This window comes from Sorex fumeus, unplaced genomic scaffold (assembly GCF_029834395.1).
Source record: "Sorex fumeus unplaced genomic scaffold, SorFum_2.1 ptg000043l, whole genome shotgun sequence".
In the NCBI taxonomy this organism is placed as follows: Eukaryota; Metazoa; Chordata; class Mammalia; order Eulipotyphla; family Soricidae; genus Sorex; species Sorex fumeus.
In genome coordinates, this window is record NW_026606100.1 from 31,594,996 (window position 1) to 31,611,286 (window position 16,291).

Here is a 16,291-nt window from a genome sequence, read left to right on the forward strand (position 1 = left end):
GGCAAGTCCAGAGCAGTTTTAATGGGGGTGGAGGCTCTACAAAGGGCAGGGCTCCCCAAAGGACGGGGAGCCAGGCCACGCCGCCCCAGCCAGGGTCCAGGGCTCGGCACGGACGCCCTTCCACCGCAGGAGGGAGGGAAGGGGAGCGCTCGGGAGGAAGGAGAGAAACCAGCTCAGCCCCGGCTCCTGGCCTCCGTCTGACCAGGCCCCAGGATGGAGGCAATTGCTGGTGTCAGGGTGGGGTGGTCTCAGCAGAAAGCGGAAATGTCGTCAGGCCTCCCCCACGAAAAGAAAAGAGCATCAAAAGTCCTGGGGCCCTGGCCCCTCCCGCCCCAGCCCCCTGTACGAAAAAGTGCAAAACATTATCACAAAAAGGGGGTCTCGGAGGGGTCCTTGGCCTGGGCTCCCAGGGCTCATGCCCTAGCCCTGCCCTGCCCCGGACACCGCGTCCGGCGCGGTCAGGCCCTGGGCCAAGGTGTCCTCATGGGTGACCCGAGGCCGGCCCGGGCTCAGGCAGGACCACGTCATGCAGGTGCCCAGTGGGCATCACCCCCACACACTCCCACCCCAGCTCAGGGCTTCCGCCGCCCACTACCCACCCTGGCCCGAGCCTCCGCACCGTGGCCCTGGGCCCTGGGCTGGCTGGAGGAGGGGGGCTGCAGGGAGGGGCTGGAGTGAGCTGGGGGGTGCGCCTCCTCCGTGCTCCGGGCCTGGGCCAGCGCGGCCTCGACAGCATCCAGCTCCTCGCTGCCGGCCTTCAGCTTGACCCGAAGCAGCGCAGCGTACGTGCCGTAGCGGGATTTCTGCGGCAGAGAGGCCGGGGCTGGGAGGCCACGCTCCGCTCTGCTCCACCCAGCCCTACCAGGACTGAGGCGCCTGACGGGTTGGGGTTCTGCGGTCTCAGGACCACTCACTGGGAGGGCGGCCCCTTCTCCCCTCCCCCAGGCATGGTGCCTTGGCCCGGTCCTACATGAGTGGGAACTGGGGCTCGGGTTTAGCGGGGTGCCACTGTTCCAGCAGGCCCTGCAGCTTGGCTCTCCTAGCTTGAGCCTGGGGGCCCCGTGGGGGTGCGGAGTGCCAAGGGGAGGCGGGCTCACCTCAAACTCCAGGTAGGCCTCCTTCTGCCGCTGCTCCTCGGCCTCCTTGCCCCGGGCCTTCTTGCCCAGCTGGGTGGCGCGGTGCTCCCGCAGCTCACTCGCCATGGCCTTCAGTTTGGCCTCGTGGGTCCGCACCTGCTCCTCCTGGGGCAGGGGGAGCCAAGTCAGCATCTCTCTAGCCCAGAGGTGCCCGGACTGGCCCCGCCTTTCAGGAAAGTATTGCGCAGCAGCCCCTGGAAAACCACCTTCTAGAAGCAGACAAAGTGCCCCTGGATGGTGCCCACCACTACCCCTGCCCCCTGGGTTGTTCTAGTGCCCCCCGGGGGGCAGTGTCGCCCCCTCTGGATAGCAGTTGGAGCACACAGAGTTCTGCGCAGGTTGGGTGGGCTTCGGTTTGGGGGCCAAACTTGGCGTTTCTCGGGAGCTGCTCCCAGCTCAGGAGTGTGGGGCTTTGTGCAAGGTTTGCTTTGTGGTGCTGAGGTCTGGCCTCCCGGTAGCCACATCCCCACAGGTGCAAGTTCTTTAAAAAGGTCCCCTGGGACCAGAACATTAGTACAGTGGGTGGGCCTTGCAGCAGTCCCCAAGGGGACTCTGGCACCCCAGGTGGCCCCTTTGAGCCCCACTAGAAGTGATCATTGAGCATAGAGTCAGGAGTAACCCCTGAGCACCACTTGTGGCCACACCTTCCCCCTCCCAAAAAGCGTGCCCTCTAGGTGTGAGGAAGGGTTTCATCACTGGTAGCACAATTAAAACAAAAAAAAAAAAGCCTCAAAAAAACTGCCCTGCCTCTTCATTTGCATGAACAAGCCCTGTGACTGGGGGAGCGGCAGGCAGACCCTGCTGATAGCCCATGGCCAGGGCCCCGGTGTGGACAGCAACGAAGCCACCTGAGAAGCTGGAAGGATGCTGGCCTCGGACACCTCCCCTCAACCCCACGGGCACCTGGGAGAGGCGTGTGGCAGCGCTGGGCAGTAGAGGGCGGCTGAACTTCTTCTGGGAGCTCACGGCAGCTGGGAAAGGGGGCGCCGAGAACATGGCAGCCACCACATTGATGCGCGTGATCCAGGACTGCATCTGTTCCAGGCTCCTGGGGAGACACGCGGCCCCCTGAGGCTTGGGCCTGGGGTGTCTGTCCAGGCCAGCTCAGGGTGGCCTGGGAAGGAAAAGGAAGGAAGGAGAAAGAAGGAAGGAAGGAAGGAAGGAAGGGAGGAAGGAAGGAAGGAAAGAAGGAAGGAGGATGGAAAAGAGAGGGAGGAAGGAAGGAAGGAAAAAGGAGGGAGGGAGGGAGGGAGGGAGGGAGGAAGGAAGGAAGGAAGGAAGGAAGGAAGGAAGGAAGGAAGGAAGGAAGGAAGTCATCCCGGGCAGGGGGAGTAGCCTTGCAAGCAAGCAGGGCCGCGGAGGGGGGAGGTCTGGGGCGCAGGGCTGGCACTCACGAGGCCTGGAAGAGGAAGACCCGCCAGTCGGCCGTGCGCAGGTAGAAGACATGGGGCCGCTTGCTGTAGTCGGAGGCGCGCGTGGCCAGCGCGTGGTGGATGCTTATGGCGTTCTTCAGCTCGGCCTCCGACAGGGCCCTCCCGGGCTGGTACTCTTCCTGCAGGGGTACCCACCTCGTCCTGCCTCGAGCCCAGCCCCGCCCAGGCCGGCCCACCCGGAGCCAGCGCAGCCCCCCCCCAGCCCCCCCGCACCCCGCACCTTCTGCAGGTAGAGGACCATGCCCTTGAGGACACCGTGGAAGCTCTTCCAGCCCCGCTTGCCCCGAGGTGCTGGGGGAGGAAGACAGGTCAGGGGCGCGCCGGGTGCTGGCCCACTCCCCTGCCCCCCCACCCGGCCCCAGCCCAGCCGGCCACGTACTCTTCCTGCAGTCGGGGTCTGCGTGCACCTTGCGCACCAGGGCCCCGTGCTTGTAGACGGCCGCCCCGGGCTCGGGAGTCAGGTCCAGGAACGGGCTGGAGCCGCTGCCACCGCCCCCGCTGACCCGCTTGATGACCTTGGGGTTGGGGTCGGCCAGCTCAGACAGAGAGCGTCTCAGCTCCTCCTCGTCGCTGCAGGGGCGATGCCTCAGAGGGGGCCGGCTGGGGAGCCGCCCCCCTCAGCCCCGGCCCCGCCCACCCGGAGTGGGAGGGGCCTGGGGCCGGCCGTCTCCGGGCCGCGGGGCTCCAGCTCAACGCTGGGGTCACTGGGGGTGCCACCCGTGTCTGTCCTGTCCTCTCCCCTCACCTGGCCCCAGCCCCGGCCTCTCCCTCTGCACGCGTCGCCCTCCCATCCTTCACCAGGACAAGATGCACGTGGGGTTTGGGGATCTCGGTCCCACCCGGTGCCAAATCATCCTAGCGGGGAAGCCCCCAGGACGCCCTGGTCCTGAGGCGCCAGCAAAAGTCCCGCAGGCTTCTGACTCTCACTCGAACCTCCCTCCCTCCCGAGCTGCCGGCGGCCGGTCCGCTCTGCCTTCCAGCCCCGCCTCCGCACACTCACTTCACTCACACGTTCGCCTGAGGAGCCACTTCCCCTTCCTCCCGCAGAGAAGCGGTTCCCTCCTCCAGCACTTGCCCTGGCCCTAGAGCGGCCTTCTCTGATCTCCCCTGCATCCCACCCTTGAGTTCTGGCCCCTCTGAGGTCTTCTCTCCCGCCAACTGCGCACCCCAGGGGCAACTGAGCACTCCTAGGGCTCAGGGGATTCCGCCACACGCCCCTCAGACGGGAGGATCAGCCGCTGAAACTGCACCCACTTTGCCCCGAACTGGACTCTCCTGAGACTCGGGGGCTTTCCAGTGGGGTCCTGGGCCCTGCGCTCTGCTGCAGGCCTTCCTAGAGGGCACTTGTGCTACCGCTCAGGGCCACACCCCAGAAACTTCTGCTTTCCCACTGGGGTTACCAAGAGACCTCCCCTTTGTGTTTCGGTACCCCTCCTCCCAGGTCAGATGACAGTGGCCACCCACCCCACCCCTGCGTGTCATAACAACCTAGCTAGAGACAAGACAGAACCCCAGGTCTAGGCAGGCATTTCCAAAGAAGGAAGTGGGGCAGCCTGGCTGCTGCTCCTGGCCTCGAGCTCCCCGTCCGGACACCCCGCCAGCTCTCCCCTTCTTGGGCAGCCGCTGTCCCCCTGCTCCCCCATCCCCCTCTCAACCCCAGGACTCACATGGCCCACTGCAACTTCTCATTCTTGATGGAACTGTACAAGGCCTGGGAGGGAGAAACAAAGGGGGGGGCAGGTCAGTCCTGGGGGTACCCCAGTGCCAGAGTCCTCCCTCCCGATGTGGAGGAAGAGCAGCAGAGAACAGTGACCCGGAACACAGGCTCCTCGGGCCCAGCTCTGCCATCAGAGCTGCCTGATTTGGGGAAGGGTCCCTGGAGGGGGGGAATGCAGTGACACGTGAGCAGAGCACTCCACTCTGATCACTGACAGCTGACTGGTGGGGGTCGCTGAGAGAAGCAGAAGCTCTCCTTCCCCCCCCCAACCAGAAGGTTGGCTGCTTTCCACTCTAAATCCACGTGGAGCATCTGGGGAAACTGAGGCACAAGAAAGGAGACTGCACCTGTCACCCTCCCTGCCTCACAGCGAGCGAGCGACTCTCAAGGCTCTGACCTCAGACCGAGCTGAGACCTTCCTCCAACTCAGAGTCACCAACCCAAAGGCCGGGGGACCCAGCCCCTGCTGGCTCTGAGGCTTCAGGACACTCAGGAGTCCCCACTCATCTGCCAACCTTGCACACCCCAAAGTCCCTGTGGCATCCTGGATCTGCCCCCAGACAGCTGGTCTGGGAGCTAGGCGGGGGCAGTGCAGGGTGCGAGCGGAGGTGGAGGCCAGCAGGGCCGTCAGGGGCAGCTAGAGGACCCCTCTTCTCCGGGGTGGCCGTGACAGGCCCCACACCAGCGCCTCCCTCCTGCTGTGGGGGCGCCGCGCCAGCCTGTCTGAGTGGGTGTGTCCCGGCATGTGTGTGTTGTGCTGAGCGTGTGGCGTGTGATGCTGTTTGCGTGTGAGCCGGGTGCAGTGGTGACGTCGGCGCCTTCCCCGTGATGGGACACGGCACCCCACAGTCGCTCGCTGCCACAAGCTGGCCGGGCATCCCACACGTGCGCCTGCCCAGGGGGGCTGCTGCCCTCCAGCCTGGGGGGCACGGCACCCTCCCGCCCGGCCGGGACCCAGCCCTCACTCTCCAACTCTCTAACTGGGAGGACGAAGTGACCACAGACATCCCACCTGCTGCCCTTGTCCCCTAGTCTCCCAGACCACCCCAGCCCGCGCCGGACGCCTCTGGATGCAAACCCCCAGTTTCCCCGGAAAACTCTGAGCCCCGGGGCAGAGCCCCAGGCCAGGCTTCCCTGCAGAAGCCGCGGAGACCCTTCGGTCAGGTGATCCGGCGGCCGGGGGTGCCCTGCCTTCTCCAGCTGGGCCGTCCCGACGGGGCCCCCGCTCGGCCGCACGCCCGCGGCTGCCACCTTCGCCGCCCCCCGCGAGCCGCCCCCTCCAGCCGCGCCGCCCTCGGCCGCCCCCCGGGCCGGGCCGGGCCGGGCCGCCGCCCGCCCGCCCGCCCGCCCGCCGGCCCTCACCGCCTTCTTCTTCTTGCGGCTCTGCAGGCGGCTGACCACCAGGTCGGTGTAGAGCACCGGCTTGAGGCTGCGCGAGCGCTGCGGCCAGCCGTAGCACAGGGTCTCGGCGCCGCGGTGGGTGCGCCCGTAGCGCACGGAGCACAGCGAGCGCGAGCGCAGCCGCCCGGCGCTGCTGTGGATGCTGTTGACGCCGATCATGCTGGCCCGGCCATGCCCCCGCCCGCCCTCGGCCCCGGCCGGCCCGGCGGCCCGCGGACGGCGGCCCCGACAGCCGGCGCGAGCGAGCGGCGCGGCCCGAGCGCGGCGCGGCTCCCACCGACGCACGGAGCGCGCGGCGGCGGCGGCGCTGGCGGCTCTGCGGCTCCCGGAGCCGGAGGGGGGCGCCGACGGGAAGGGGAGGGAGGGCGAGGGCTGGGGGCGGGGACGGCGCAAAATGGAGGAGTCCGACCGCGAGGGGGGCCCCCGGCGCGCCGCCGCCGCCGCCGCCCGGAGGGGCTGGGGAGGCGGGAGGGGGAGTGGCTCCGGGGGCGTTGCGAGGGGGCGCTGGCGCCCCGGGGCTCGGGGTGCTAAAGACGGAGCGACCCCGGAGGTCTGGGGCGCTCCTCTCGCTCTGGGGGCCCGCCGCCCCGCCGCCCCTTTTCCCGGGGACAGGAGGGGCCGCGGGTTAGGGGTGTGGGACCCAGGCGGCGGTGGGACCTCGGCGGCCTCGTCCAGCCGCCCACCCGCGGGGCTGACGCCTGCCCCGCTGTTCCCGTCCGCACGCCCCCGTGTTCAGACACACCCCAGCTAACCAGATGCATTCGCCCCGACTCACTGGCACTACCAGCGCAAACGCACACCTCAAAATGTACAATCTTCGACTCACAAACATACACCCTCTACTCACTGACACGTCACAGAGCAAGCCAGCCAATTCGTAGGTGCACACCCCCTACACTCATAACCATCCAACCTACACCCCAACACCGCGTTGCAATCAGGAGCCCTGAGCCCCGAGCTCGCATCCAAACACAGAGAAAGAGCACGGAATTCGCCAGCACCCTGAAAAGCACACATCTCCCACCCCCCTCCCACCGCCCCCCACCCTCGGCCCCTCCTCAGCTCACAAGGGGCCCTCTCGCTCAGCTCTGCCCCCAGATACAGATGCCCGGCACCCCACCCCAAGCTCCAAGGCACGCCCAAGGGCACTCTGCAGCCTGGGGGTCAGAGAGTCCAGGGGTCCTGGTGAAACAGGAGACCCCGGAGACGGGGCTCCCTCCTCCCCCGCCGCTGCCCTCCCCCCTGCCCTGCCGAGGGCGGCCCCTCGCGCGCTGGGGCACAGGTTCTGTCTGTCCCAGCAAGCTGCTGGCTGGCCGCTGGTGTGGCGGGGAAGGGGCTTTGTCCCCTCCGGGCCCCTCTACCTGGGGATCCCTCCAGCCCGGTGGTGCTGGGGAGGGGTGGCAGTGTGCCACCGTGCCTGCGTGCCCGCCTCTCCCCCCCTCACCCCGCCGCCCCAGCAGGGACCCCCTCCCACTCTGCGCCCACTGGCTGCGCTGCAGGCGGAGGCCGGGGCCAGAGCCGCCGAATCACGGGGTTTCGGGAGTCGTCTCCCCTCCCCCGCTGCGCGCGCGGCCGCGACAACGACGGCCTACGAGTGCGCATGTTCCGGCAGAGCCAGCAAGTGGGGGCTGGGGGAGGGGGGGCGGTCCCCCGGCTGAGTCACGGGCGCCCCGGCTTTCCAGCAGGCGCTCAGGGCCAGTAGGCCCCTTACCTCACACCTCCAGCACGGTCGCGTCCCCAGTTCCAGGGTCCCCAGCCCACCCCCCCACCCCCACCTACCCCCCCGCCCCCCACCTTTAGCAGCTCCCGGGGAAAGTCGCCGCCTTCGTTGAGACCCTCCAGGTTCCCGATGAAGTCGCCGCAGGTCATGCGCTTCCCGATGTTCTAAGGGAGAGAGCAGGGAGGCCTTCAGGTCTCAGACCCGCTCCCCTCTTGGGGGGGCCCTCCCTCCTGACCCTCACTCACGTGGCCGTGCAGGTCGGTGTTGAGGAGCATGAGGGCGCAGGTCAGCGTGTGCGCGCCGTCTAGGGGAGAGCTGCCCTTCAGCCCTGACCACCTCCAGGGACTCTGTGAGCTGCCGCCACCCTGCCACCCTTTCAGGCTCCTCCTCCTGCCACCCCACTCCTTTCCTAAGTCCTGAACCCCATTTGCAGACCTCTCCAAGCAAAGCCCTCTCTTCCAACGTTAGCAGAAATCCCTTCCTTTACTCAGGTGACTCCCTGGGCCACCCAAGCAAGCATCCCCCTTGCAGAGGGAGAGGTGAGTGGGGCTGGGGAGCACTGACCTGCACCTGTGTGGACGGGGCAGGCAGACAGGCCTGACACCTACTGCACACACATGGGCCCCAACCAACACGCCAGCCCGCCCATGGCTCCAGTCCCTGGCCAGAGCCTGTGTTCATTCCTGTAGGACAGCACCCCCCCCCACCAGCCCAGCCTCCTCACCCTCTGAGGACAGGGCGCCCGGGTTGCACTGGAAGTATCTCTGGGAGAAGTGGGCCAGCACGCGCTCCCGCTCCTGGGTCTCTCCCATGAGGGCCAGCTCCTTCAGAAACACCCTGATGGGAAGTGGGGAACAGGTCACCCCCACCCGGTCAGCTCCGGGAGGGGAGCACTACATCTGAAGGGAAGGGAGAAGGGCCGCCCTCAGGGGCTTCGTACCCACCTAAGAGCCTGGTCCAGAGTCATGCCCGTGAAGACAAAGAACTTGAGATACTCGCCAGCCACAAGTCTGCTGAAGTCATTGCTGCGGGCAGGGCAGAGAGAGGGAGAGTGTCAGAGCACTCAGCGGGAAGCACTGAGAGACCTGGAGGCCTCAGGTGGAGGAGGGGTGGGTGCTGCCTCAAAATGTGCCCCCCACCCACCCCCGTTCTCCACCCAGCCCGGTGGCTTTACTTCTTGCCCAGGTGGCGGGCCACGTCTGCCTTCCGGAAGCCGTCCAGCCGGTACAGCCTCTTGGCCAGGCGCTGCGCGGCCTCCAGGTCTGCTTTCTGCCCGTTGGACAGAGTGTCTGTGCTTCCCAGGGCCAGCCGCTCGGTGCTGTCCAGCTCAGAGTCTGAGTCCGACACCAGCTGGCTCAGCGGGGGTTCACTGCCAGAGCAGAGCAACGGCTCAGGGGGCTGGTGGGGCTCTTGGGGAGCACGTACAGGAGCCCCTTCTCTGCCTCCACACCCGGAAGACAGCAGGAGGAGCAGGGAACACAGAGCAGGCAGCTTTCTTTTCTCCGGGAAACAGCATTGTGCAGGTTGTCCCCACGAGCCTAGCCAGTCCTGCTTCAAATCTCACCCTCGCCCCTCTTGCTACCACGGAAGTTCCAGATACTTCCCCAACAATGCTCCCCTGTCCCCGACCTCATGCCCATCCCCATGGCAACGTTGACCCTTATCTCTGAGACCCGGGCAAAGGTGGGGTGGAGGCTGTCAGAACAGAGCAGTGGGAGTGGGGGGGGGGTCAGCAGAGATTTGACGCCCATAGGGGCAGCTTCCCCACACACACACACCCTTCAGGGGGAGAAGGTACCTTCTGGGTCCCTCACCATGCACAAAGAAGCAGGTTCTGGGGTGGAGGGGGCTGGGGGTCAGAGTGTACCCCCTTATCCCCTGTCTTTTCCTCCCCTTCCCTTCCCACCCCAGCTGCTCTACTCGCAAAGCCACCTGTCACCCCAGAGACAGAGGCCGGAAACTCCTGGTTGCTAAGCAACCTCCTCTCCCTGGCCACCCCCTCCTGTTGCCATGGCTTCCACACTGAGAGGGTAGCTGGCAGGGGGGAGAGCAGAAAGGTTAGACTGGTGAAAGGACTTCCTGGAGACGGGAAAGAGGCTTGATTGGAGGGAAAGTTGAAGAGGGAGGGAGTCGATAGGAGAGGCTGGCGGAGGAGGCTGGATCTTTGGGAGAAGCTTCCAGGCTGGGTGGGAAACAGGAGAGTCTCTGAGGAGGGAATTGTCATGGGGAAGAAGGGCGGTGTTCTCTAGAGACCCTTCACATCTGAGTCATGATTTCTCATGCCACCGGAACTGAGGCCAAGGGGGAGGTCAGGAGGGGCTCCCCTCACAGCCCAAGGAAGGAGTCTTCCCCACGAGGCAAAAAAAAAAAAGAAAAAATGCCCCCTCCTTTGTGGGATGTGAACTCTGCTCTCAGCCCTACTCTTGGGAGAGGTTTCCTCAGGCCCGGGCCCTGGCAGGACACAGCCACTGCTCACCTGCCCAGTGGGGCTGCTCCCAGCCCAAAGCTGTCCTCTGAATGGCAGGGACTAGCGGGCGCCCCGCCAGGGGACTGCTTGGCTCCAGCCTCGGCCTCCTCTTCAAGCCCTCTCTGGATCCAGGGCCCGTCGGCAGCCGAGCTGGTCCCAGAATCTGGTTCCAGGGGCGCAAGGGGGGCAGGAGCAGGTGGGTCGGGCCGGGGGGCTGGGGGCTGGGGGGGTAGCTCAAAGGTGAAGAAGGGGCTCTGGGTCGGGCCAGGTGAGGCCAGGGCCTCCAGGGAGGTGAGGCTGGTGTAGGAGGTGCCCTTAGCCCGGTGTGACTCCAAGATGGCTTCAAACAGACAGCTGAAAGAGTCAGGCCCGTCAGCAGAGGGGCTGGTCCCAGGCAGAAAGGGGACAGGCGACTTGAGAGGCCCAGAGGGAGGCATTCGACTGCCCGGCCTGCAGGGGCAGGAGAATCTCCGCTCAGCCCACAGAGGACAGAGCCCGGGGAGTCTATCATTAAACTCTCCTACCCACTGGTAATCCCACTGTCATCCCCTTTCCACTAGCCCCCCCACACCCCAGAAGTGCCACCTGAGTAGGGTGGGGGGTCCTCCACAACAGGTGTGCCAAAGTATTTGGTGTCCCTGGGCTGGCTGGCCTCCCCATTCCCAACACCCAATCCCCTTCTTCTCTCCCTCCCCTCTAATCTCCCTCTCTCCTCCTTCTCTCTGATCCTCTCCCCTCCTGCCATCCCATTTCTATTTCTGGAAACATCTTAGGAGAAGACGAGGCTCCAAGCTGCAATGGGGTGTGAGACAGAGAGGAGACGCCCCACACTCCCACCTCCCTCCAGGATCCAGATAGATGCTCCCACACCCCCAGACTCTGGCCTCGCGCTCTGCCCCTGGTTCTTCCCTAGAACCCCTTTCGGTCCTGTCTCCTCGGTTCCTGCAGATGCCACCACCGGCACCCCCTACCCCAGGGTTCTTCCAGACCTCGTTATTCTGTCTAGAACCTCCCGATCTGCCCCGCCAGCCCTACCCCATCTCTACCAGCCCTCTGAGGCCACTCCTGCCTCTCGACCCGCAGGAGGAAGCCGGCCCTGCTCCCCTCCGGCTCCCCAACTCACCGGGCCCCTTCTGAGGCCTCAAACACCTCGTCGTCCACATCCTCTTCCCCACCCGCCTCAGCCTCCTCCTCCTCTTCGCTGCCACTGCTCAGGCTCCGACAAGGGCCACGGCGGGGGCTGGGCCGGACTGCGGCGGCACGGACGGTACCAGGCGGGCCCTCAGAGCTGGGCTGGCTCTCGATGGCCGAGTCAGCCTCCTCCCGCTCGGCCAGCACCTCGTCAATGTTGGTCTCGCGGTAGCACCGCAGGGGCACCGTGTCCAGGTCCGTCTCGGAGTACTTGGCTGCTCGCCCCACAGCCACCCCAGAGCCCTGCCCTGCTCCCACCCCAGTTAGAGATGGGGGGCACTGCTCTGGGGGCTTAGCACCTGCAGTATGTATAGGCATCGCCGTTAGGAGGCTTCGGTCCCCTGCCCTGTCCGGCTCTCTCTCCTCTGAGGGGCTCCCCCCAGGCCATGGGCTGCAGGCGGCTCTCCCCTGTGAAGGGTTCTCCCCCCCATTGTCTCAGGCTGCAGCCAGCTCTCCCCCTGACTCGCTGCCACACAGCTGCTTGTTCCTGGTGCTCATGGAGCTCACTTCAAGTCAAGTCCTTGTCAGATAGCTTCGAGGGGCCTGAGAGAGATCCTGCCCCTCCGCCCCACTATCCAGCTCCCTCCGGGTACCCCACAGTCGCCACCTCCCCCCGTGAGAACAACAGTCCTGGGGAAGCAGAAGCTGCCTCAGGAGTCTAAGAAAGACTCTTCCAGGCTCTCGTGGTGTGGGAAGGCCCCGCCTGCTCCCCTGCACTCAGGCCAGGCCTTACCTGAGCTGGGGGGGTCCAAGGAGCCATAGAAGAATTCCCACTTGGCTCGAGCGATTCTCTGGGCATGAGAGGAGACTTCCCGGGGGGAGGACCAGGTGTCCCCCTAGCCAGGCACGGAGGCCCCCAGAGAGAAGGGCAGTCAGATGGGACACAGCACACGGGACAGGGTACAGCAGGAAAGAAAACACACCAGGACAGACAGAGATACACACAGAGGGGAAGAAACAGGCAGATTTAGGGGAATTTGAAGGATTCGGAATCAACTGCCCATAGGCCCAGGATCATCAAAGCCGGGAGGGGCTCTGGGCTGCCAGAAAGGCCAAGGAAGGTCGCATACCTGGTGCAGGAGGCCAGGGTCAGCGGGTCCTCGGAATAGTGTGGCCAGGTGCTCAGAGGGCCCCCCCAGCCCGTTGGGGAGAGAGGAGTAAAGACCCTCGGCCCCAACTTGAGGTTGGGCTGGCGGCCCATGAGAAAGGCCCTGGGCTCCAGGCAGCGTGGCGCCGCCCCCGGCTGGCAGTGGGTCTGAAGTGGACGCTTCGAGGCGCAGCTTCCGGCTGGAGCCAGGCCCAAGGGCTGGGGTGGGCCTGGGAGGAGAGACCCCACCCAGGTCCCAGCTCCGACTCAAGCCACCGGGGGCAGGGAGCCCATTCAGTGGCTTCACGCTGGCCTTCTCCACAAAGCGGAATATGACCACGGAGCTGCGGGCCCCCGGCGGGGGCTGCCCGGTAGGTGAAGAGGGGGCCCAGGGGGAGGGAGCCACACGCGGTGAGGGGGGGCCACGCAGGGGCGTACAGGGTGCTGTCACTCGTCCTAATTCCCGGCCTCGGGGACCAGGACCTGCCACCCGCCGTAGCAGGGAGCCTGTGCTGCCGTACATGCTGGCCGGGGGGCTCTGGGGCACGGGGCCTTCGGGGAGCCAGCGGCGCGGGCATCGTGGTGGGGAGATGGCACAGTCGCCTTCCGAGCAGAAGCGCATGGCACCTTGGGCCATGCTGGTGCCGGGGGTCAGGCTGGGGGGGCAGGGATGGCGAGGCCAGGCGGGGAGTGAGGAGGCAGCATGCTCTTCAGACAGGCCTGCAAGAGAGGAAGGGGAGCAGGGGTGAACTGCTGAGGAGCTCGAGAGGTACCAGAGCAAGGACAGGGGCCCGAGCAACAGGACAGCGGGGAGGGCAATTGCCTTGCACACGGCCAATGCGGTTTCGATCCCTGGCTTCTCCTATGGTCCTCCGAGCACTGCTAGGAGTGATTCCTGAGTGCAGAGCCAGGAGTTAGCCCTGAGGATTGCTGGATGTGACCCCTCCCCCGCCCATATAAGAGCAGGAACAGAGAGGAAGCTGGCTGGGGTGGCAGAGCCCTGGTGCAGAACCCGTAGAGGAATACAGGGGCATTGATCCCACCCCTGGGGGTGACCTGGTTTCCTGCTGGGGCCACTTCCACAGAGACCTAAAGTGGCCCCTGGCCCCTGTCCTTCTGCCTGGGGCCCTCAGCCTGGGAGGAAAGGGGCAGATGCTTTAGAAGTTGAGAGAGCCCTGAGTCCCTGTGGCATTTGGGAGCCACTTCTGGGAGGGGCTCCTTCTGGACCAGGGTCTCAGCCAGCCTTTGCCATCATAAAGCCATGGATCCTTCTGAGTCCCTCAGAGGAGGTCCCTCTCTCAGGAAGGGAGAAGTCAGGCCTCTTGGAAGGAGAGGGAGAGGGAAAGCAGGGGTGGGTGGGGCAAGGCTCGTTCAGGAACCATGAGGGGCCCAGAGGTACAGCGTGAAGGGGAGCCAACTGGCCTGACAGAGGCCCTAGCCCAACACGTACATGCTCAACTGTAAGGGAAAAGAACATTCTTCTCCATGCAGGTGGACACACACACACACACACACACACACACACAAATATGTCAGCACACGGTTAAATGCCTTCATAGGCAACACCCTCCAGCACACAGACACAGGCACAACACACACATTGCTCAGAGACACACCCTCAGCCGCACTCTCATAGCCACAACAAATATGCGTGTCATGGAAAGGCACATGCTGGCTCTACACACATAATGTCATCAAACGTGAACACACAAAGAGCCACCCTGACACAAGACACAGCTCCTCATTCCCCAGTGTGGACAGACGCAGGCTCTCACACCCAGAGACCACTCGCCACACACAAACAGGCATGCACACGCCTGCATACACTCACACACACACATACAGACACACACGCGCAAGCGTGCACACACAGAGGCTTAAACAGGGACACACACCCTCTCCCCCACCCTCCCCAGGCACCAGTCTCTGGGGAGGGCAGCCTAGAGCGTCCTCCCTCCAGCCCTCCAGCCCTCCGCCCAGGGAATTAGGATGGATCCTGTGGAGCCAGGAGGGGCCCATGAGAGGCAGTGGGGGCTCTGGTACGAATCTAGGGTAGGGGCAGAGGTCAGGAGCAGCAACCCGGCCGGGCAGGTTGCAGGAATCTCAATGCAGCCCACCCCACCGACAGTGCATGGCCGACTCCCGCCGCCTGGGTACTCACCACGGCTCGCCGGGAGCTGGGACCGAGGAGATGAAGGGAGAGGCTGGGCCCAGCTCAGCTGTGAAGGCAGGCGGCTCCCGCTTGCTCCCGCTTGCTTCAGGCCCGCCCGCCCGCTTCGCAGTCCCTCCTCCTCCCCCTACGCGCCGCTCAGGCAGAGATAATCCCCCCACCCACCCCACCCCACCCCGCGGCTCTCCGGGCCCGGCCCCAGAGGCTCTCCTCCACCCCTCTACACTAGGTCCCCGCTGGGCTCTCCCGCCAACCTGAGACCCGCCCCTGACGAGGGGGAGGCCGGCTGGAGCCCCAAGCTCTGCGCGCAGACCCTCATGAGCCCCACCCCAGTTGAGGCCGCGTCCCTCTCGCCCGCTGCCCTCCGAGGACCGATGCAGGACCCAGCTGCACACGCAAGCCCCGCTCCGGACCCCACGCGTGTCCCTAGGAGGTGGCCACATGACCTGTTACATGCCACACGCGCTCCCGCCCCCACGAGCACGCGGCCGAACCAAGTACACGGCCTGGGTGTAGACTTGGACCCGCCCCCTAAAATCCCGAAGACCATCGATGTCTGGCAGAGAGCTGCGGGGCACGCAGCCGCAACCCGCTAGGGCGGACGGGCGCCCTGACCCTGACCACCCACCCAGGACACAGGACGATGGGGCTGGGGGGGGGGGGTGTCAGCCAGACTTCCAGAACTTCCTTGCTGCCCGAGTTAAATGTCCTGTGGTTTGGGAACAGGAAGGTGGATGCCACGCCGGGACTGGAGGAAGTAGGGGACAGACAGCCCTTGTGCCCTTGGCCAAGGTAGAAGGGGGCGCAGTTATTTTAAGAAAACGCCACCAATTACTAAGGCTGCCGCTCTCCTTGGAAAGACCGGGGCAGGCAGGCGGTGACCTCGGAAGGACGCGAGGTGGGGGGGGGTCTGTTTGGGCGGTCAGGGGGCGCGGGGACGTGCGAGGCGGGGGCGCGCGAAGCTCACCGCGGGAGGGGCGGCGCGGGCTCCGCGTGGTGCTGAAGGGGACAGCGCCAGATTTGTCGCACTGCGCAGGCGCAGAGGCACGAACAAAGCGGGGAGGGGGTAGGAGGAGCGCGCGCCCCGCGGTGGTGCGCGCCCACGTGGTTCCATCTTAGCAGGAGTCGATCCTCCCAGCCAGCCCTCCCCGAGGCGACTGAGGAAGAGGGGACTCGTCTCTCACCCGAGTTGACCCCTCTCTGGTCTTTCCAGCTGCCTTCCCCCTTCTCGCTGCGTGGGGAAGGGATGCCGGGGAAACCAGTTCACTCTCCCTGCTTCGCTTCACCGAGGACAACGTGTTTGCTCTCCTGGGCCTTGGTTTCACCTTCATTTATTTTATTTGTATTTGGACCACATCTGGCTATGCCCAGAGCTTAGTCCTGGCTCTGCGTTCAGATATTGCTCCTGGCAGGTCTAAAGGAGCCATATAGGGTGGACGGGATCAAACCCAGGTCTGCAGCATGCAAGAGAGCAAGCCCCTCAAACCCCTGTAGTGTCTCTCTGACTCCTCAGTTTCATCTTTATCTTTTTATTTGTTTGTTGCTTTTGTTTTTGTTTGTTCTGTTTTGCTTTTTGGGTCACACCCGGCAATGCACGGGGGTTACTCCTGGCTCTGCACTCAGGAATTACTTCTGGCCGTGCTCAGGGGACCATATGGGATGCTGGGAATCGAACCTGGTTCGGCTGCGTGCAAGGCAAACGCCCTACCCACCGTGCTATCGCTCCAGCCCCTGTTTGTTGCTTTTGGGTCACACCAGGCGATGCTCAGGGATTACTCCAGGCTCTGCAGTCAGCAATTACTCCTGTGGTGCTTGGGGGACCATGTGGGATAGCAGGGATTGAACTCAGGTCGGCTGCATGCAGGGCAAATGCCCAACCTACTGTACTATTGCTTCGGCCCCTCAGTTTCATCTTTAAAGTGGAGTTACCAGGACAGGGAGAGGGCTCAAAGGGCTGGAGCACTTGCTT

General features: G+C 65.1%; 1 protein-coding gene across 1 annotated transcript; it reads right to left on the reverse strand.

The window, feature by feature from the left end:
- Position 1: 1 nt before the first annotated feature.
- On the reverse strand, positions 2–14,371 carry PSD (pleckstrin and Sec7 domain containing). The gene is made up of 17 exons (XM_056121001.1): positions 14,314–14,371; positions 12,136–12,872; positions 11,799–11,901; positions 10,998–11,364; positions 9,884–10,324; positions 8,582–8,776; positions 8,352–8,432; positions 8,132–8,244; positions 7,653–7,711; positions 7,482–7,571; positions 4,237–4,280; positions 2,949–3,139; positions 2,790–2,860; positions 2,531–2,688; positions 2,040–2,184; positions 1,098–1,241; positions 2–803 (listed from the first exon to the last, which is right to left on the reverse strand). The coding sequence occupies exons 2-17, from the start codon at positions 12,787–12,789 to the stop codon at positions 573–575; spliced, it is 3,087 nt and encodes a 1,028-aa protein (XP_055976976.1). The 5' UTR covers positions 12,790–12,872; positions 14,314–14,371; the 3' UTR covers positions 2–572.
- Between the last annotated feature and the right edge of the window lie 1,920 nt (positions 14,372–16,291).

What these genes read in the sequence shown, in the direction of transcription:
- PSD (XM_056121001.1), bottom strand. Translation starts at nt 12,789, where the DNA reads ATGGCCCAAGGTGCCATGCGCTTCTGCTCGGAAGGCGACTGTGCCATC. An exon ending in GGAGCAGCCCCACTGGGCAG is followed by an intron (nt 8,777 to 9,883) that starts GTGAGCAGTGGC and finishes CTGCTCTGGCAG; the next exon opens with TGAACCCCCGCTGAGCCAGC. An exon ending in ACACCGACCTGCACGGCCAC is followed by an intron (nt 7,572 to 7,652) that starts GTGAGTGAGGGT and finishes TCTCTCCCTTAG; the next exon opens with AACATCGGGAAGCGCATGAC.